The sequence below is a fragment of the Columba livia genome, chromosome 5 (genome assembly GCF_036013475.1).
Source record: "Columba livia isolate bColLiv1 breed racing homer chromosome 5, bColLiv1.pat.W.v2, whole genome shotgun sequence".
In the NCBI taxonomy this organism is placed as follows: Eukaryota; Metazoa; Chordata; class Aves; order Columbiformes; family Columbidae; genus Columba; species Columba livia.
Window position 1 is genome coordinate 50,132,351 of NC_088606.1, and position 21,933 is coordinate 50,154,283.

At 45.1% G+C, this 21,933-nt stretch overlaps 1 protein-coding gene across 1 annotated transcript in view; it reads left to right on the top strand.

Annotated features, from left to right (window-relative positions):
* CRACR2B (calcium release activated channel regulator 2B) overlaps positions 1 to 21,933 on the top strand; it is a 50,064-nt gene continuing 28,131 nt past the window's right edge. The window contains exons 1-2 of the mRNA XM_065066060.1: positions 1 to 986; positions 21,483 to 21,735. Coding sequence (XP_064922132.1) covers positions 664 to 986; positions 21,483 to 21,735 — 576 coding nt within the window. The 5' untranslated portion in view covers positions 1 to 663. The remainder of the gene's footprint in view (positions 987 to 21,482; positions 21,736 to 21,933) is intronic.

Consider the following 21,933-nt stretch of genomic DNA (forward strand, 5'->3'; position numbering starts at 1 on the left):
TGCAAACCAAAATGCCCCAAGTGATATTAGTCTCTTCTTTGTTGGAGCTTCTGCATAGACCCTAGTTTCCAAGAGGAATTAACATCTTGTAGGAATTGCAGGTGGTTGGCACCTGTGAAAGGGTTAGTAGAAAATTATTCAGAATTTGAAACTTTCTCAATGCAGGGAAAAACTTTAGTTCTTGGGGAGATTGAGCCTTGTCTCTTACGCCTGTTTACCAGTTGGTGAAGTAGATGATACTGGCTTGTGATGTGTTTCAGTTAGACACACAGGCTGCCCTGGTCACCTCCAGCTGGGGCGCAGGGAAGCCTGCAGGCTCTGGGAAAGCCAGGGCCTTGCCTTGGTACATCACTTCTCCGTTTCTGGGGCTGGGGACCCTGGGGACAGGGAAAATACCACCACATGGGTTGGGGTTTGTTACTGCAGGTGTCTGTTAGGTGCTGCGGAGCTTGCACTCTTTTTTAAAAAATCATTTTTCTAGTCTTTTGACAGCAGTGAACTGTATTACAAGCTATCACAGGACAGGTGCAAGTGCTGTAATTAATGTAATAGCATTCAGCTGATAAAGCAAACAGCTTTTTCACTTCTGAGGACAGCAAAATCCCAAATGCCCCAACTCGCCGAATTGATCTTTCTTCCATAAACCAGCCCGAGCGCCGGGCGATGGCTCCGTCTCTGCCAAGGGAGCAGCTGCGAGCAGGGCTGGGTGTGCAAGCCCCAGCCTGCGGGTTTCGTGTGTTGTGGGGGATGTTTGGGGGTGGGGGTTGCCGCTCATTTCGAGGAGCAGGCGGAGGCGCTGGGAGCTGTCCCCGGGCGCCCCTCGGCCCGGCCGCACGGCCGGTTTTCCCTTGCCCGCCCGCGGCCCCGCTCATTTCCGGGTCGGGGCTGCCTGTAGCGCTAACGGCGGCTCCGCTCGCCCGCTCCCCCGGGCAGGGCGGCCGCAGGTGCCCGCTCCGCGCCGCTCCACTCCCGCTTTCCCGGGTCAGGTAAGTGGTGTGAGGGGCTCCCTGGGGCGGGCAGCGCCGGCAGCGGCACCGGTAGCAGCGGAGTGGGTGAGCTGAGGAAGCGTTGCCCCTGGGGACGGGTCTTCTCACCGGGGCGGCTGCCCCCCGACATTTTGTGCGGCCGTTGGTGGCCGGGCCGCCGGGCAGAACCCCTCAGGGGCCCGAGCCCGCAGCGGGGAGCCGGGCAGGACCCAGCAGGCGAGGTGTTGGGGAGCGGCTGCCCCTCGTCCGTCTCCTTCGTCCCTCCCCTGCGGTTGTGGGGAGAGGAGAGCGGAGGGCTGGGGGGACTCTGTGTGCTGCGGGGATCCTGCCTCTCCAGAGCATCACACCTGCCTCGTCCTCAGCTGTTGGTGGTCCCTTGCTGGCGAAGGACGGGTGTAGAGGATCCGCGTTCCTGTGCAAAGCCACGTCCTCTAGCGCGCTCTGCTCCTGGGGCGTAGCTGTGGCGTGGCTGTGGGCAGGAGCGCTGCCCTGCTCGGGTGCAGGTGTGGGAACTGCCATCCCCTCTGCCTTCTCCCCTCCTCTGTTGATCTGAAGGCTGCAGACTCCTTTGGGATGAGGTCCAAGGGCTTTGGTCTTGCTTGATGGACCTGCATGGAGATTTTTTAAATTTATTTTTGTTTTTTTTTCAGCATCTTCTGCTCAGGGAATGTTCTTTCTTGCCACAATTGAGGTGCAGATGACACTGTGCAGTAAAGATGTTGTGGGATCCTATAGCACCTGTGTTAGTGCTGCTTCTCCTCCTCTTTGAAGGGAAAAATACCAAAACATTCCCTCTCCTGATACTGCAGTCTCTTTAACATCCCGTGTACATGTGATTCACTTCAACGAACTTGTGTGTTGAACTTCAGGTCCTTCCTGTAGGACTTCCTGAAAACAGCCAAGGGGAAAAGAGGACAGCCATTGCCAGCCTCAGACACAGGGAGATGGCCGTGCTCAGGAACGTCCTGAGAAGGCAGGATAATCCAAGCAGTTTGCTTGTTTAGATGTGACTTGTTGAGTCCTTGTTTATTCTGATGGAGATGATGGCTGGTCTGCATGAAGGGGCTCTCAGAAAATGGGTAACTTCTAGCCTTGCCTTACCCAGGTTCAGGGGAAATTGCATCTTATTTTTTTCATGTTCTAAAGCTATAATTATTTCTGAGGATCATATAGGCAGGTATATACACAGGAAAAAAAAAATATATATGCTTCTTCTGAGGGCTACAGAAATTGCTTTTTCAGATCAAACAGATGATCAGTCTAGTCTGTCCTTTCCCTGGTCAATTGAGGTGGTTCTGAGACACTGCTATGGGCTGGAGCGGAAGAATCCTCTTTGCTAGGGCATCCTGCTGCACAGAGACTGATGTGGAGCCCAAGGCATGCATTTTTAGGAACCGTCATAAGATGGTGTAAAATCTCTTTGAAGCTACATTTCTGGGCAAACAGTATTGTTCTCTTTGCTGTAGCAAGCTAAGCTGGGTAGTATAATCTGTCTTATTGGAAGTCCACTGGGCTGCTTTGTCACCATCAAATAGGAAAATTTCTCCCCCCACCCATATTTGATGCATCTAATGAATCAAGACCCTACCATCTACTGATCTGAAGATTGTATTGCAAAGGAGGACCCCGTGTGGGGCTGTCTTTAGCAACACACAGACAGTGCTGGGGGTCTGCTGTTACTTGTGAATTTGCCAGGCAGCCTCAGAGAATGAACTAAGGGGATGAGGACAATTGACAATAACACTCATCATATGGGCACAGCTCCATGCACAATGTTCTTCATGGTCAGAGAGCTTTTCAGATATTGATCCTTGTGTACAATAAACTAGGTTTGGTTTTCCATAATATAGCCCACATATTACTAGCTGTCCTAAAATTACATTCAGCCCTCTGAAGGCAACTGTGAGGCTGATGTGGCCCTGGGTGAAAATGGGTTTGATACCCCTGGTCTAAATCTTTTTTATTTGATAAGGCTGCTCTGGGGACCAGATCCTTGTTCACCTGCTCGTAGGAGTTCATCTGGGATATAAAGACAACTACAAGAAACTTCAGCTGTAGCAAATGTTCCATTGAGTGGAGCAGCATCGCCCCTGTTCCTTTGCTTGATGTTCATATAAAGTCTAAGGTGGAAATACTTTGTTTACTTGAATGATCCATTTTGTTGTTGCATCGAAAGAGCAGAATTACAACAATTAGTAAGGCTTTTTGTCCTTTGTCACTGGGATCCTTTGAGCCCAACAGCTTGAAAGGGAGATGCTGTTGATATTTTGATTACCCCTCTTAATAGTTTTCAAAGAGTGTCCTCTTTTCCCCATCCTGCATCCTAAAGCTTTAATCTCTTGGAGGATTTCCCTATGCAGGGACTTAATTGAACATTTTGCTTAGCAAACTTGACCTCTGCAGCTGTGCAAGGAGCACTTGGGTGGATTCACTAAGTGTTCCTTGTGTGCTTCTGCTGTGGCAGGAGCTCTTCTCAGGCCGTATGTTCAAAAGGTTTGCCAGCTCTTACCTTTTAAAAAACATCAGCCAGACACTTTAAAAAGAAAAAGTGTTGTGGGATGACATAAGTGTTTGTTGGTTTTTGTGTGTTGTTTTTTTTTTTTTTTTTTTTTAAATATGTTTTTAATTTGTTTTCTCATGCTGATTTCTGATTGTCTTGGAGATTTCTGCATGTCTGTATAAGCCATCAGGAATGCTTGAATCTTAGTATTTCAATAGACTGAGAGGCCTCGAGTGGAATAACAAATGGAATGCCAAACCTTAGGTTAATAGCTGTTGTGAGTTGTGTATAGATTGTGGTACTTTGAACTTTCAGATGAAGTCTGGAGCCATGGTGGGCCCTACTGTGCTTCATTTGGGTTGGGGTAACATGATTGGAAAGCCCTGTGGGCTTTTTAACAAAGTGTTTTTCTCTTAACCGTGTGTCATAGCAAATTAAAGCAGAAACAATTACTGTCTTGTGCTCTTAGAGACTGTGACTTTAATCCTAGGTTTGTTTTGGAGGAAATGGGGTATGATACAATGCTCTGGAAGGGTACAGTGCTATCATCTGGTTGGCACAGCTGGAGAAAAATCTGTCAAGTAATAAGGTTGAGAGCAAAGAGTCTTATAACATCCCAGCTTTCTATCTAGTGAAGTGTGTGATTGCAGTTAATTTAGTAGAAATGTCATCTGAAGGAGGAGCTGTTGTCCCTGCTTCTGTAGTTTAAATCTCTGTACTGGTACAAGACTTTGTATCACTTTTCTGCACCAATTAATGGCCCCATCTATGTGGAAGGGATTGCCTGGTTCAGAAGGATGTTTGAGGATTACTTGCACCTGAAAGCCCTGCAGGAAATGTTTGTGTTGTTCTGAGGATGGCAGGAGACCTCTAAAAAATGCGATGGGGAGCTCTGTATCTCCTGAGATCCTCTGTGGTGGTCCAGTGCCATCTGGGCATGGGGCTGGCCCAAGCTTTTGATGCTGGTAAGATCCTGGCAGATGCAAAGATGTAACTGTTCACAGCAGATGATGTATCATGGGCTGAGGCAGCTTGCATTTTTGAAAAGGAGATGAGACTATGAATAAGGGGAGATCTCTTAAGACCTCTACTGCAGCTTTTTGAAAAGAATTAGCCTTTAGTACATATGCCGGATGAAGGCTAAAGCAATGCAGTGAAGGCTTGGAAAATGTCCAGGCCAGTTGTTCCAGCTGTGCCATCAAGGTAACAGTTTCTAGCTGTTTATTCGTTCCTGTCTCAAGTTCTTCACAAGAATAACAAGCAGGGTATCTGCTGACCTTCGGAGGAGTAGAACTGGTAGCTGTGTGGTGGTAAAAATAAAATTGTGTAATGTCTAAATATGTGATTTTTGGCTATGGAAAGCAAACGTTTGGGAAAAACCCAGCTATGCCTATGCATGGCTGGGTGAGTCCAGCCTCTCGAAAAGGAGGATTAGAAGCAGACCGCAGGCTCACAGGCTAGCTGTAATTCCTTGGCTGGGTATAGTGGGAGCTTGGGAGAGATGCATGGAGGCACATCTAACACATAATACAGGAAAACCTTGTGGCCCTCACTGTTATAGTAGCTGAATGCTTCTTCATCTTATTCAGCAAAACACGTCTGAGTAAGAGTAGTGCTTTTATCTGTCCCAGTTTCCCCTCTGTAAAATAAGGAGGGGGAACTGAACTCATCTCCAGTTGGGAATTTAAGCTGTAGGTGACCTGTAGGTTGACAGCATGAATGGATGTTGAAGTCTTCTCTCTGGACAAATGGTCTAACTTCCTGTAAAATAAAATCAACTGGCTTATCTATTGGCAAGGACTAATGTGGCTGTACTGCGTCTAGGCAAGGTAAGCTGTATGCCCCATGCCAGCAGCTGAGGTGAAGGTGAGATGAGATGTGTAAATATTGCTGAATCTTATTTTCCCCATAACCCTTCCTTGTGGACTAGGTGCCTGGTTGTTTGTGGGGTGGAAGAGGCAGGGCAGCAGAGCCATCCCACCCTGCTCTGAATCACTGCAGGCTGAAGCTCCTGGACCCTGCCCAGCTCCCCTCCTTGGCAGGTGCAGAGCTGTTGAGCTTTGCCCAAGAAGGACGAGTGTCATTGTTGCTTAGATAAGATAAAGCATGAACAAATCTTTGTGTACCCTTGGCAGGTGTGGCTAAATGCCGGCTGCGATTTGTGCAGCTCCAAGGAATAGCCAGGCGTTGCAGCTGTGGGCAGGGTTGCAAAGTGTCTTTAAAACATGGGGAGTTGATGCTGGAGCCCAAAGAGGAAGGTGGGTGCACCCCAAGGGAACATGACAGTAAGGGCCTGAGGGATGTGAGTGAAGGAAGAGTCACCCAGCAACCTTATGTGCGGAAGGATTTCTGCTGTGTGTTCTTATACCTGTGTCCTGCTATGGACTCTGGGGTTGATGCTGCTCCATGAGCAGTTCCATCAGCTCGGTGTCCTCTGAGCAGGGCTGTATATGGGTGCCTTGATGTCTAGCAGGGCTGAGGACCTCTTCAGCAGCAGTGCTCCCAGATCCTCTCTTCACCTATGAGTTCAAAGATGTCTGGTGTCCTGAACTGTGCCCTTCTGTCTGAGATTACAGGAACTAGGAAAACAATTCAGATTTATGGGAGGGGAAAAAGGACACATGCAAATACTCCCACAAATGCACATGTTTTTCTATTGCACACTTAGCTCCTGGGCTTGAGAGCTGACTTCCCTCTTCCTCACTCTCTTAAAGGAGTTTGCAAGGTCTCTGCTTTACCTTTTCTTCTTCCCAGACACATAGCCAGAGGAGTAATCTTCTGCTCCAGTAGAGATGCACAAACCCCTTTAATTTAATGCAAATCTGGTTGTTCAGGTGAAGTTGCTAAGTGCAAGTGGACCACTTGTTCCCTCTGGGAAAAGCAGTGTGGGTTTTATGTATAGCATGAAGATAAGACCTCAGGATCTCAGAGAGCAGAGCAATATGCAGATTTGTGCTGGAGAGAGGTCAGCATGGCTGTAGTTCATTCACAACCTGTTTCCAGACTTGTGAGGTGGGATACCAGGCAGGGGGGTATTTCATGCTGTCAGTATCAAATAAACGAGTATTTATAGAAATGGATTAACATTTACTAGTTATGGGTATGTGGGGGTTGGTCAGTTAATCTCTCCCCTCTCTACTTACCATCTCCCTGCTGCATCCAAGTGCAGAATTGGTGCTGACTGCAATTTGGTGAGTCAACTCATTCTGACGCCTGGATCCCTTTCCTCTATTCAGGTTGGGCAAATAATGTTCAGTCTGTAATCATGTTTGAGAGCTCTTGCTGTTGCCCTAGAAATGGGGAGGTGTAATGATGCTTACAATGGTTTAATCCAATCCAATCTGAAAATCCACTTCTCTGAACAATAAATTTTGTGTGTGGAGGGTGGTATTCAAGTGTCTTTACTAAATGAAAAACCTTTTGGGGATCAGTGGATGAAGCCTTTTTCTTTTCAGCAGGTACCACTAAATACACAGGATGTGCAGTATGGTTCAATTAGCATTACTATGGGAACCATAACTTCTTGTATTTCCTGACCTTTTCCATGTAATGCTAAGGATTCCTTCATGTGGCTCCAAAATGCTATTTTTTTGTGTTTTGTAAGTGTTTTTGTTTTGGTCAGTATGAAGAGAAGCTTTATAAATGCCCCCAGGAGGAGATTAGAGACAGCACAGGCTGCAGCGTGTAGAAGAGCAGTTTGCTCCCCTTTTTGTGCTGTTTTAGCAGCATCCCAACCAAGACCATGGTTCAGTGTTAAGCATAATCTCTGCAGCAATGATGAACAAAATGGTGAGTAAACTCTTCTGTTCAGAGGCAGGAACCTTGCTTGTTTGGGTTTTTTTGCCTCACCTACAGTGCTAGAGCTTGGTCGGAAAGGATGTGTAGTCCTGGGGCTGAGGCAAAGCTGAGCTGGTGGGGAGAGGTGAGCATCCTGGCCTGAATGTAGCAGAGTCACCCTGGCAGCTCAGAGCACCCCCTACCCCGATGGCTCAGGGGAGCTTGCTGGCCATGCTAAACCTGTATTAAAGATGAATGTGATGGTTTATAGCAGTCTTCATGTACACTTTTTAGTCTGGGTTTTGAAATAACAATCTTAAAATACATGGAGAAGGACCTGCCTTTACCTTTGCTTTCTGCAGGTTCCATTATTGTTTGCTACTGGGAGACTGGAGCTATTTGGAGCTTCTCTGTTTGCAGGTTCATGAGGTCTCTGCTGTTCAGATACCAGCTGGAGTCTTCTCAGTGGAACTGGTGGAAGAGTGTTTTTTGCCCTCTGTAGAGGCTGGGCTTGCCCGCTTCTGACTTGTATGGCAAGGCTTATTTGCCGGGCAAATATTATCCTTGAAGGCTGACACAAGCATTTGGGGCAGGGGTGAGCAAAGAGAACAAAGCCATACCAGGTGATGAAGAGCCAGCCTGCCAGGGTCTCAACACGCCTTTTTTTTCTTTGTCACTTTCCAAAAGGTACTCAGGCTTAACTAGTGGGACCTGACACAGCTTAGGGCAACTTCATGCTGCTCGGAGGCCCTGGAGCTGCCACTGAGTGATAAATCCTCATCAGCTTCTCCAACTGTCAGCAGCCAGGTGTGGCTTTACTTCATTTTGGTGGTGCTGTGAGATAGAGAGGTGCTTTGGTCGGTGGCAGGATAGAGGGTGGCATCTTCGGCTGCTTTAGTGAGGAAGTTCTGAGGTGTACACACCACCTCTGGGGTGTGTTTTAAGGTGCTTTGGAAAGATGTTCCTTGCACTGTCATCTTATGCTTTGCCTTTCTTTTTTTCCTAAGCTCTCTGCATTTCTCTTTGTGAAACAGTTTGCCAGCTATCTAAAAGTAGAATTAAACTTGAGGCAGGATTCACAGGAGTAGTTTCCAGCCCTGCGATTGAAATCAGATGGGGAGTAGGCAGCAAGCTACCTACAAGCACAGCTAGAGTTTCTCAGAGAAGTTCAGCATGAGACAAGGGATTGTCTGCTTTCTTACCACTTCTTCCCCTCTTGCCTAAGGCAGCTCAGAAGCAAGTCTGTCTCTTTCACAGCTGTGCATAAGGAAGAACTACAAGGAATTTACCTTGGGAGCTTAATAGCCACTTTCTGAACTGATGGCTACGAGCCTATGTGAGAAAGGGGATGAGATGTGTAGGGAACACTGCAAACCACACCTCCTAGCGTGACCCTGCTCTGATACTCTACAGTGGCAGTGTTCACTCTCTGCTGGCTTTTTGCTGTGGAATATACTGACGGTTCCAGGGAAGGGGAGCCATACTGTCCTTCCACTCGAGGTATTTGGGGACACTTGCAGAGAGAGGAAACAGGGTTGTGGAATGGGGTAGAGGGGAGGGAAGTCTCTCATGTAGGCAAGGAATTATTTGGGAAGGAAGTCTGAACGAGCTTGTGAGTTGCTGTGTCTCAGCAGTTTCTCCCAAGCAACTTTCTGTTCTGACTTCCTGCTTTTGGTTTAAAGCAGGAGCGTAGAACTCACTGAGTGCAGTAGCATTGTATATCACTGCAGAAAATGGTCGTTATTCCCATGATGCACAAAGGAAAATTTATTGATTGGTTTTCCAGAGTTGGTGGTGCTTAATTAACAGATGGTTAATGCTTCACTTTGGATCACCCAAGGTCTTTGCAAATGTTGAACTGAAGAAACTCGCTCTTATTTCAGATGTAGTTCTTCAGGTTCGTTAAATTCTAGTGACTCATTGATTTGGGAAACTGCTGATTTAGAGTAAAAGTCACAATGGTTGCATTTTCAAAAGTAAAGAAGAAAACTTACGTGCTTAGAATATGTGGGATTGTGATGTTTTCTTATGAAACTCATATCTTGAGATGGTTAGATTAAAAGTTAAGTATTTTCTGCTGCATACTTTGCAAAGACTTAGAAATTTTTCTTTAAAAACATTTGTCAGGAAACTTTTCTCTATCTCTCATAAGCATACCTATCCACCTTCCCCACTCCGCTCTGCCCTTTTCTGTAGTCCTACACCAGTGTTGCTGCTGTGAGCTTCTGACTCAGTGGCAGCTTTTGTCAAAGAGGGGAATATTCCCCTCTCCCCAGTAATTTTATCTTTTCCAGAACAGTTGTACTTTACACTCACTGTTATCAGGGTAGATTCTGAGCTGAGAGGTAACCAAGTGTTATTCACCTGTGCATATGGCCATTTTCATCTCTGTGAGGCAGAAAATGCATTAACTGTCTTCTTAGAAACTGGCTTCACCCAGCTGCCTCAGCTCTGTTGTTTTAATAGCATTTGCAGAAAGGTCAAACTGTCCATGGGTCCTATGTATTGCTCCTGGGCAAGACCAATACAGCACTAGCTACAGAAAGCCTTCTCCAGGGAGTTGTGGTGCCCTAGAAATCCTCTACATACTCATTCTACTTGTTAATCTGTGCAAACTGCTTTTGTCCTTCAAGTGCATCTTGCCGATTCAGAGTTGTGAGGTAAAGCTTCTCAGCCTGGTCCCATTGCTAAGGTGCAACCCAGAAAATATTATGAGGGTGAGATCACCATGTCCAGCTGTCAGGATACTGGAGGTGAATTTCCTAGGATGAGGAAAAGATGCTTGAACTTCATGCATCCCCCTACAGTTATAGCTCTCTGGATAAGCAGATTTCAAGTGCTGCAGAGAACTTGTCTCAGCTGGGGAAGAAATCAATCTATCACATGCATTCAGTAAGCAGTGTGAGTGGGCGCTTTACCAAAAAGAAGTTTCTCCTTTGAGAGGGGATTGTGTGATCTGATGTTTTGGTTTGATATTTTATTGGAGGTGGAGGAGTAGCTGTTTAAGGACAACATAAGGCTATACATTGTTGTTTGCATTTGGCTGATTTCAAGATCAAGGATCCTGATCAACGAAGATAAGGTGCTTGCCCACTTCTATGAGCTTACACCTGTGGTACTCTGGGAGAGATGTGATTGTCACAGCATTTGAGCCTTTGTGCAACGAAGACCCTGAAGTGGCTAAGGAAAACTTGCAGCTGGCCAGGAGGGGCTTGTTCTCAGGACAGTGGGTGGCTGTTGGGAAATCTAATTAAGCCATGACAGAAAAAAACTGGGATCCAACTAGAGGCAGCAGTCAACAGCTTTCTCATTCAGCATCCTGAGGTTGGGAGGCAGAAAGATCATCAGAAGATGAAGCTAACGCTGGTCGTTTCTCTCTCTTACAACAGAGGTGAGAACAAGTGGAAAGATGCCTAGAGAGGGTAACTGACTTCAACAGTGATTATTTGCAGAGAAAAGTCCCATCAGAGTTCCAGACCCGAGCGGACGGAGGAAGAAATGCGGCCGACCCAATATGAGTGATAAAGCATACTTCAACTTTATTGCCCGAGATAGCGTGCATTTATACCAAATACCATAATTATGCATACTTGTCTCTATCTAATAGGCTAAGCACATTTACTTACTCCACCTACTTGGGTTTAGCTAGCTATGCGCATCCCACATTCTTCTGACTCTTATCTCTTCAAAAATATCCTAACCCTGCCTTAGTTAGTACTTTTCCGTTCCCCCCTTTCCCACGGCCTAATAGACAAGCTAACTAAGGCCTACTTATGTCAACTAAAATGGGCTCTGCTCGTACAGTTGCTTGGTGGACTCATGTCTGTGCTCCTTGAGCCAATCCCCGACAATTATTGGATGAGTGTGCATGGATACAGCAGTCCAAGAGAGCTCCTGCTGAACTAAGACAAGATTCAGCTTCATGTTGGAAAGTCTTTGTTCTGGTACTACACAGAGAGCTAGAACCTAAGGACTCAAAGGGAGGTCTGAGCTGACTTCGGCATCCAAGTTATGGCTCTGATGGCTGCGATAATTATGGGCAGAAGCCTGACCTTTTGCTGTTGGAGTACCAAGTCTAGTTCATAGGACTGTCCTTCGTGAAACTGCAGCAAATGCTGAGAATCTTTTGGTGAAAGACCGTACTTCAAGGGTGGTTCCTGCTGATGAGAAAGCAGCCTCTTTTCATGCTGAGGAATGACCAGGCTGAACCAGCAAAACATCTCCAACAGCAGTTAATGGCAGATACTTTCATTCTTCCCAGCATAGATGTGTAATAATAGTTTCCTAGTACGCTCTTTTGGCTGTTTGTGGCTCAGAAAATTTTCACCAAAACAGATATTTTTTACAAACTCAGGGAAGAAAAAAACAGCCACTTCTGCAGCCCTTGAATGCCTGTGACATCCTCAGCATCCTGTGTCAAGGAGTCCCACGCTTTAATGGTTTGCAGAGAAGTGTCTGATGTGCAACTGCCACCACCCAGTTTTATCTGAGGCTTCTGGATTCTTTTTCTAAAGATGACAGTGACTGCAGACAATTCTTCATCTCTGCCGTTCAGGGATTGGTTGTGCAAGCAGCTCCACAAAACACAATTTTTTAAATTTGAAGCTTTGTGTATTCATTAGAACCTTTTATCCATTTATTCAACAAAAGGCTGTTACTGTGTAATATAATTTTGCCCTTGAAGTACTTCAAGGGTACCGATGGAGTGTTTCTAGCATTTCACCAGCACAGGACTGAGGTGTGCCTCCTTTCAGCCTGAATTTTCTCTGCAGGACACCAAGCATTGTTGCATTCCTGAGGGCTGAGGAAGAACCTTGTGTACTGGTGCCTCTGCTGCTCTCAGGGTGTTAAAGGAGGCTCTGCAGCAGCATTTCTGCTGACATGTCCTCCCTGAGATGCAGCAGCCAAGGTGGTGCTTGTCATGTGTTGAGTTTTCCTGGATGACATCTGTTGCGGTTTAACCTGAGCTAGCAAAATAACCCTGGTAGCTGCTCACTCACATCCCCCCAATACCCACCCTGAATAGGGGAGAGAATTGAAAGGAGAAGTGAGAAACTTGTAGATTGAGATACACAGTTTAATACAATAACTAAATAACACTAATATAGTACTACTAGTAATAATATATATAAAATGGAAACAGAATATAAAATAAAAGATACTCAACGCAATTCCTCACAAACTCCATCCACTCTAAGCAGCGAGTCCTGGGAAGAGAGAACAGCTGATGGTTCCCTGGTCCAGAAAAGCCGATCCTGGAGAAGAGAAAAAAAGGGAGAAAGTTCTAGAAGCCTCTGCAAAATAGTGGGATAGCAAAAGGCCAAATTAAAGGAAGTCCCAAACAGAACTCTCTTGAACAGGTCTCCATCCCAGCCCTGAGAAAAACCTAACTGGAAAATCCTGACTCTCCTTAAACATTAAGCATGGTGCTGTGGAATATTCTTTTTGATCAGTCTGGATGTCATGGTCTGCCCCTTCTGTACCCCTTTCCAAGCTGCCTCACACCTGTGGGCAGAGTTCAGAGACCTAGGCTCTCAGACCAGAACAATTAAAAACATTAACTCTGTCCTCAGGTGTTATCTTCTTGTTCTTAAACTCAGTCCTAACAATGGTCATGCTAGCTGCAAAAAAGAAAGGTTTCTAACTGCATGAAGAAAATTAACTTATTTTCAGTCAAACCAGCACAACATCTTAGCTGTCCAATAACTCGAGGCATGAGCCCAGCAGAAGCATGCTGACTTCTGGTTGTTGTCTCTGGTATAAACTGCTCTGCACACAAGTGCTCCGTTTGCTAAAGGGGCAAGTAAAGCAGAGGAAATTGCCAGTGATGTTCAGTTAAACAAGTTGAGGAGCTGCCCTGGATTTATGTAATTTCCTGTAAATACTACTTGAAGAGCTTTAAATGCCAGCTTACATTTGCAGTTTGTCTTCCTTATGGGGCATTCCTGCCTGCTGTGCCCAGCCCTTGGAAAAGAGAAGCAGAAGTGAACAGGGATCTCCTTTGCCTGTGTTCCCAGTGCTCAGTCTTTATTTTCAATCAAAAATGATCCAGCGTATCTGATGTCAACTGCAAAACAGCAGTCCTCTGTCTTCTCTCCTCCTTTTCCCACATCTGGGCTGGCAAAGAAAGTTTGTTTGCCTCCTGCCTACCTGCCTGTCCTGTAGGTATCAGCAGCAGAGCACTTGCTCTCTGGTCAACATGTTTGTTGTTACGCAGGCATAATCTACCTACTGATTGCTGAACTCAAAGCAGCATCTACCTCCAACGTCACAATGCTTAGCTGTGTTCAGCTAATGTGAATAAAGGCTGTATTATCTCTTCACAGCTGAAATATCTTGTCTTTCTTAATTATGTTATTCAGCTGATTGTCTCTGTCCTCTAACAACCGTGTGTTTGTGGTAGAACTTTAACAGCAGTGGTATCAGTGGAGAACTTTATACTGCTCAGGGCCTTTTCTACTTGACTAAGTGAATGGTATTTACTTACTGCTGGCTAACCATGTCCTTTGTGGATGTGCAGCATGGTCTCTAACCTGTGAAAATACAATGAGTTCCTCTTCTTGAACTGAAAGGGTACAATATTGCTGGTTTTTCTGTTCCTCTGCTGCAGTGGTATACAAGATAAATCCTTATGTTGCATTGTGTGAGATGTTGCAATGTTCTATTCTGTCTCTTTTAAAAAAGAAAGTTTCAGGAAACCTGTAAGCCTTTATAAAGTGAAGGAATTTGTAAAAAATTAGTTGTTTTTAAACTAGCATTTGCTATTTGTCACATCTTATTGCAGTCATGTGCTTTATTTTCTGAAAAATCAGGCGTGTGCTAGTTACATTGACAGATCCAAGACCATTAGCTGTTTATGGAAAACATGCGGTTTGGATATTGTTTTTAATTGCTGAGAATTAACTCTTGGACTTCATATCATTAGAGGAAAAAACTGATGCTTTATCTTTCCACTCCCCAAGCAAAACAACTCAACAAAGCCAAACCCTCAATTAGTAGAAGCGGTTCCAGTGCAAACACGCACCCTTGGTGTTTGCAATGCCAATACTGTGACATTGTGCCAGTGTGAGAGAGCTGCAAAGTGTCACTGGCTTGCAATGGCTATAGCTGGGGAACAGCATGTGGGTGTGATGGAGGATTTGTGGCAATTTCTGGGAGAAATAATATTAGTTTAGCATATTGTGGATACCAATCTGTGTTGAAGGCTTATTATATTGGTGGTTCTTGGCACATGCTGGTGCTTTCTTTTGTGCTGTTGAACAGGGAAGCATCAATGAGTGCAGTTTTAAGAAATTTATTTGTTCACCTCTTGAAATAAGAGAACTGTTACCAATCTCAAGTTTCTTGCACATAAGAGCATAGAGTCTGCATTTAACAAGTTTATCTGTGGCAAGATTTTTTTCGCAAAGATCAAGAAGTTAGTGTGATAAGTCATAAAAAAGCATTCCACTTTGAACTTTGGTGAGGGAAACAGTGAATTGGCAGCAGAGCCCCTTTTTTAAGATGTTATTCAGAATGACAGAGCCCCTTACCCTAGAAACACAGACAGCTGTGTCTCTGTATGGTACTGGCATATCTCATGATGAAGTCATCCATCAATACTGCAGCATAGGTTAGCTCATGGCCATCAAGTGGGGCTAATCTCCTGCTGAGTAAACAACAGAAAGGTTCCTGGATTTGTTCCTGTTTCCTTAAAGGGATACAATCAAGTGCAAGCAATTAAAAGAAAGAGAGAGTGAGTGAAGTGTAGCTCTTGACTGATTACACCTGATGGCGGGCTCTCTGCCCAGGGTGTGTATGGGTTTCTTAGGTTTTTTAAAAGAAAAAAAAAAGCCCTTGCAAAACAGTTGATGCTTTTCTAATTTTTTAGTGAGTATTTATTTTCCTGCTGTTCCCTTTGAGAAGGGAGAACCCAACAACCACCCAAACAAATTCCAAACAATGGAAACAAATTTCCTAGAGAAAGAAAAGAGCAAAATTAACTTTGAACAAAGTACACTGAGAAATAACTATTTTCTTTCTGCTCTCCTCCCAGCCTTTTCAGGCATTGCAGCGGAGTCTTTTAAAACAGTTTCCACCAAATGAGTGCCCAGTTCCTTTGACCAGCTTTTGGAAATTCAGCCTATGTGAAAGCCAGTTTGACATGGGGGTCAGTGTAATTCACTAGCAAGACTTGTCCTTTGCCTTCACCTGTTCAGATTTGTATGGCTGTAATTTTGTCAGTACATTTAGAATATGTGCTTTTTTTCATGCAACTAGGGTAATAACTGTAAATATTTGAATTTGATCACTGAGTTTCAGAGTACTATAAAATCTGGGATATGTAGATATGACCGTGTCCTACAATGAACACTTTTTATAGTAATAACTGGCTCTCAAAACATTGGGAGGGAAGGTAGAACAAACAGAGCAAGTGGCATGTGTTTGATATAAAATTGTATAAGGACCTGTGAAGCTTTTATTGCCCTTTCCTTGTAAAACATACCTGTTACTCAGCTGCTCCTGAGTGATGCTTCCGTTCCATGAGCAAGAAACAAATGCTTTGTACTACCACATCTTGGCGTGCTTTTGCTGCGCTAAAGCAATGGACTTCTGCTGCAGGGATCCCTTACCCCAGCCCTTCATCTCCTTCTCTTTTTGTAATGCCTCCTTGTGCATGGGATCAAACCTGTCTCATCCAGCATGTGTGTCAAAGAGCGTGGTCAATGCACACCTAAAGACTCAGAGAATGCCTTCCTTTAAAATTCTAAGACTTTTGCCACAGCAGCAGTAGAAAGGAAAGGGTGTGTGCTCTTCTGATCTGTTTAAATAAATGGCTTAAATATTTAGCTTTAGTATGGGGGTGTTCTTGTTGTTTCTAATAATATTGTCTTAGGCGGAGCTACAGGAGCATGTCTTTTGGGAAACATCCTAGCAAGTATTTGACCACTTTAGTTTTTGGTGCACCTTGGACAACTACTACGTATCTATAATGATTTTTCTTTAATATTCCTTTCTACCACAATGTCACCAAACATTCAGTGGTACGGGAAAGCAAAAACCTGCTTTCCTTTATAGCTATACAGGACCCAAAGACTTGACTTGCTCTGTAATCCTGGGTAAGCCACTTAGCCAGTTTTGCTTAGTTTTTTTCTTCCTTCCTTAATTGTTGATTCATTGTCTTGTGTTGGGACAGGACTGCTAGGAATGCTGTGTATTCAGTGTGTGCGCAATGCCCCATGGTGACTGGGGTCATCTAGGAGCCAGCCATGGAAAATCTGGCTGTGCTCCCCACTTTCCTCCTTGTCATCAGGCTGTGGAAGAAAAAAACAAAACAAAACCAACCAAACAAAACAACACAACAAAACACACCACCAAGAAAAACCAACAACAACCCAAAGTTGTCATATGCACATGGTGGTCACTGTCACATAGATAAAGGGCTTGGCTGTTGATAGCATTTTAGCCATGACTTTACCTCTTTAACACCGCTTACTGCTACAACAAGAAGCTTTCTGAGTCAATAAATTGGAAACCATGACTCTGTAAAGCTAACTTGAAAGTAGTATCTCCTCTTTGAAGGAAAAGCACCTTGGGTATGTTCTGTTTGTTGAAATTTACTGTTTATCCAAGGTCTGTGTTCAAGTTTTGGATTCTTCAGCTTTGAGGCTTTGAAAGTATTTTGATGCTTGAGTTTCACATGTTATCATCTGTCTCCAGGAACTGAGTCTTAAAATAGAAGTGCCAGCTGTCACAAGCATCAGAATGAAATTGGAGGAGCTGACAATCTATAAGCATAGGCAGGTGACGTCGCTTATCCAGGGCCATATGGCAAGCTGAATGAGGATAAAAGTTCAGGTCTTATGATTTCCCAAAGAATGCTATGCCCATGGGATCCATCTGACATTCTGGCACAGCTTTGCTCAGGACAAACTGTAGTTTATGCTTCAGGTGGTTAAAATATGCACGTAAGACTTGTCTTGAGTTACCTCTGTGTAGAAATCCAAGACATGGTGTTAGCCGTCTTTACTGGCCATTTAATTTCCTGTTCTGTGTCTGAGATCTATGTTTGCTTTCCAGTCTCTGGGAAAGTTGTCTTGCAGGAGCAGGTGACTTTTTGCTTGCTGGAGCCCAGCACACAGTGTGGCAGGAGATACCTGATGTAATCCACAGGTCCTGAAGACTGGATTTCTCTCGAGCCCTGTATCAGCTTGTTCAAATGGCGGACACTGTCCAGATCTGGACTGTGCAATATAAGAGCTGACCTTGAGCATATGCAGCCAAACCTCTGGGTTGGGGGAAGAGGGGGTTGCAGAGGAACATCACACACAGAGTCTGGCCAGGGTGTTGGTGCCTCTGTGTCCCTGGCACTTCCATCTTCCTGGTAGATCTCCCAGGCCCTGAGAGAGGAGGTTTTGCTATCTGCCTTGGTTCCCAGATGTGAAGGTGGCAGGAAACAGTTGTTTGAGCTAAAACAAGGACTCCGTCTTTTGTGGAGGGGGTGCTGGTCAAACCGTGTACTCAGAAAACTGGAACAGTCCTGTTGAGGTTTATCAAAACCCACTGATTGCAGCAGGCACCCTGTTTAATCAGGATATTCATGTGAAAAGTGAATGTTTTCATGCAGATTAAAGGGAGGCTGGACAAGTGTCCGGGAAAATGAGGGAAGAACCACGTGGCTCAGGAATTGCCTCAGGCTAACAGGGGCTAGAAGCTGACAATCTCTGCCAGGAAGTCTTCTCTGTGCTTGCCCTGCTCCCTTACCAGCCATTCATGGCTCCTATTGAAGGCAAGATGCTGGGCTAGATGAACTCTGCTGTGACCCATTGCAGATGTTCTTATGATGGAAATCAACAGCCCAAGATACAGAGATTGTCCTCACTCCAGGCTAGGTGTGGAAATTAATTCTGAACTGGTGCTGACTCAATCAGTCCCTCGTCCTGCCAGGAGAGACCTGGAAAAATTAATCCTGTCAGGAAGTTTTAGTTAACATCCCCTGGCTTTGTCACTGGAGGTGGCTTGGCTACATCTTGCTGGAGGATCCTGGTAGGTTTGTCTCTACCTATATTCTCTCCCTTTTCCACTTATGTCAGGCAAGAATGGCTCTTCCCAAGCTGATCTTTCTGCACCCAAGCCAGCTCTGCTGGCCTCACTTTTGGGAATGAGTCCACAGTTTTAGTAGTCTAGTGACCTCATCCTCTTTTAAAGTTGTCCTTCAGTTTTGTTCTGCATCTTGCTGATGAAGCCACTTCCCCAGTAGTTTGCAATGATGATCTGTAACTGGTATGACAGCACTTGTTAGACTGGAATCTGCTTTGTACCTCATCTGCATTTGTGCCATTCAATGCCCTTACAAACAGGGATGGAGATGAAGAGCTTCTTAGTCAAAGGCCTCTGGGAGAGAAGTCCATCAGAGCTGCAGTGTATTTTGCTTACTGGGATGCTCTCTTATTTGCTGCCTTGTTCCTCTACAAGTGCTGTCTTGCCATTGGAGGTGCCATATCTGTCTTGAAGGCACTAGAAGCAGCTTGAACAAGAGACACTGTGCTCTGAACGTTGAATTAATGGGCTTGATCTTTTACATGCGAGTAAAATCCTTTCAGACTCTTGTCCATGTCAGGCTCCCAGCTCTTCTAATTAAGAAGCTTTTAGCTCAGCCAGTGTTTGAGAGCTACAGTACAGCTGGGCTTTTGATAAAATGAGGAGGTGCTAGAGGTAGGGAAGTAATGCATCTGATTTCAGTTTGCAAATGTGTCTGAGAGAGAGAACAGAACATCATCCTTGTATAACCTTTTGTTTGCTGCAGCAGCACAGGCTTCTGTGGCTGTTGAAACAGAAATGATGAAGTTGATAGTAAGAAAGTAAGATCATTACTTCTGGGAATCTCAGTGTCTCTTAGGCAGCCAGAGGGATGTTTCAGCAAACACATTTCTTATTTGCACTTATTCTGGATGTTTTCTGCAATCCTGTCATGGCTCTTGCTTTGAATTCCCATTTCGTTTCCTCCTCTGCTGCCACCTGCGCTCACTGTCTGGTACAGCATGCTGCTTATGCGGAGAACTGTGTCTTTGCAGAAGGAACGTGTTTGGCAAAAAGCTTCAGCAACATGGCCTGTAGCAGCCAATAATTATCAGTGTGGCTATGTGGTTCCTCACTGTAATCACCTGTAAAATATATGCAGCATAAGATATTTGGGTCTTTTTCTTTTTTTCAAGGCCAGATTTGCAACTTTTACTTGAATGTGAAAAATAAGCTGCGGTTCTTTCTGACTTCTTTACCACTAACGTGTACAGACTTGCCATCAGAAGCAAGCTGACTGTCCAGAGGCGAGCTGACTGTCTAATGGACAGAATCAAGCTTTACTCTCCAAATTGTGCTGTAAAAAGATTGATAAAAGAGTTTGTTTGAAAAAGAGCAAGAGAGAAAGACACCCCTTGCCTTTTTGCTTTTCATGCTTGCTTTCCTCCTTTCCTGGGTCCAGGTCTGTGTCCACTGCTTTCCAGGGAGGTCTCCTTGACTAGAAACATATAATAGTACCCATTTGTAGGCAGTCTTCTGCAAAGTTTCAGATACATATCTTCTCAAGTGACGCTAAACGGAGGTGCCCTGAAAAAACACTGATTTGAAAAGGGGAGCAAAGTGTTCTGCTTGTTCGTTGAAGCAGAACCACCCTCTGGCTCACAAACCAGCAGTAATAAATGGAGCCAAATAGCATGGTGCATAATTCCCTTCTCCTTTTGTGTCAGCTTCATATAGTTGTTGCATGTGACATTCTTCCTGGCCATCACACGCTTTATTCAGTCATTGTACTAAGAGTGCAAACAGAATTAACTTGTTTGTTATCACGGCATCTGTACATGGCTTTTAATTTCTTGGAGATAAAAAAGAACCCAACCTTCAAGCCCTCTTTGTCTAGCACTGTTTAAATCTGTTCTCAGCCTGCTTGCACAGCTCACTGCTGCCCTGCAATGCAGAACACAGATCTGCAGAAGGAGAAGCCTAAAGCAATCAGTGCAACAAGGCTTTAAGAATGTGGTGTCGTTGCTGAAGAAGAGCTGTCTGGAAGGTGTTATGTGGCATCAGTAAGTTGGAAGGTGGGTTGGGGTAGGGACATATTGCATACATCTTTACAATGACAGTGCTGTCCTTAAAGGAGTGCTCTCATTCCTAGCCTTTTTTGTTTAGGTACTTGTAAGTAATGGGAATTATTTTCTTTGGCCTCTGAAATGCCTCCATGGTTGTGTGGTTTCCTTCCTATAAAGGTGAACGTTTCAGATTAAAATTCTGTTTGGCAGCTTATGAGTTCTCAAAACAGAGGCTGGAAGGCAAGGAGGGCAGGAGCGCCCAGCTTATTAAATTTTTCCTAGTGTAGGAATTGTGTGACCTTTCTTTGCGCTGTAATAACATGAAAGGAGATGGAGTTACTATTTGGGAAGCATTAACAAGAGAATGTCAGAGATGGAAGGCCAGCCAGGAGACCTGGGTAGGAGAGGGGTGGGGAGAGACGTTCCTTCTTTCCTCTGTCACTTGCACAGATCTTCCTCCTGTCTGCCTTTGTCCTGCTCTGGGTTCTTGCAGTTGAGATGCAGGTTTGGTGTTCAAAGGTGGTGCGGAAAAGCAACAGGAGGAGGAAAAGCACATGTTATTATCAGATGAACCAAGACCAGAGAGAAACGACCTGGTCAGGGCATCCAGAGAGCTGGACAAGAGCTGGGAGCTGGCCCTGCTCATGGTGTTCAAGGCTCCTGTCCCAGCTGATGTGGGACTGTCACTGTGTTTCCCTGCAGATTTATCTGCACACTTTAATATTCCCTTCCTGTCCACTTGTCTCCACTGAAACCTTCCCTTGGCACCTGGCATTCACCAGCAGAGAACCGTGACTGTCCTATAGGTCTGAGCCAGAGGAAGAGAGATGGTGAAAGAGCATCTTTGCTTGGTGCAGGGTCTGGAGGGTTTTGGCTGTGCAGTAGGTTTGGTTACATCCATATTGTGTACAGTGTGTACCTACATGTGGTGTGTACCTCTGACACAAACTTCCTCCCTTCATCCCTCTCCTCCCCTCAGTAACAGATCATAGAGTTATAGAATAGTTTGAGTTGGAAGGGGCCTTTAAAGGTCATCTAGTCCATCTAGGATGCCGAATATTGTTCTTTCAAACCAACAAGGCATGTAACTTGATGTGTGAAGTGGAAGTGAAGGGTCATGTTTGACTGGGGTTTCTCTTTTTTTCTGCCCTGCAGCTCTTCCATTTGCCCCTGTCCTGGAGTAAAAGACTTTGAGAAGATGGATAACCAGAGGGGAGCACTCTTGGGTTGTGTCCACTGGGAAGAAGAGGAAGGGGATGAGGAGGATGGGGTGGCTCCTGGTGCTTCTCCTTCTAGCCAAATGAGCAAACTGGAAGATGTGCAGGTGGAGATGCTCGAGAAGGCAAGGGAGCTCTTCCAGCTGTGCGACAAGGATGAGAAGGGTTTTATCACCAAGGTGGACATGCAGGTGAGGGAAAAAGTCCTTCCCCTTTGATGGGAGAAGCTGTAAAGTCATGGCTGGCAGAAGAGAAGAGCATGTGGCATGTCTTTACTTTTGATTAGTGTGAGTATGCACGTGGGCTCTTATTCAGATTTCTGTGAGCCCAACTCTGCCACAGCCAGCTTCTAGGAACTGAAAATCCCAGGAGAGTCTTGGACCTCTAGG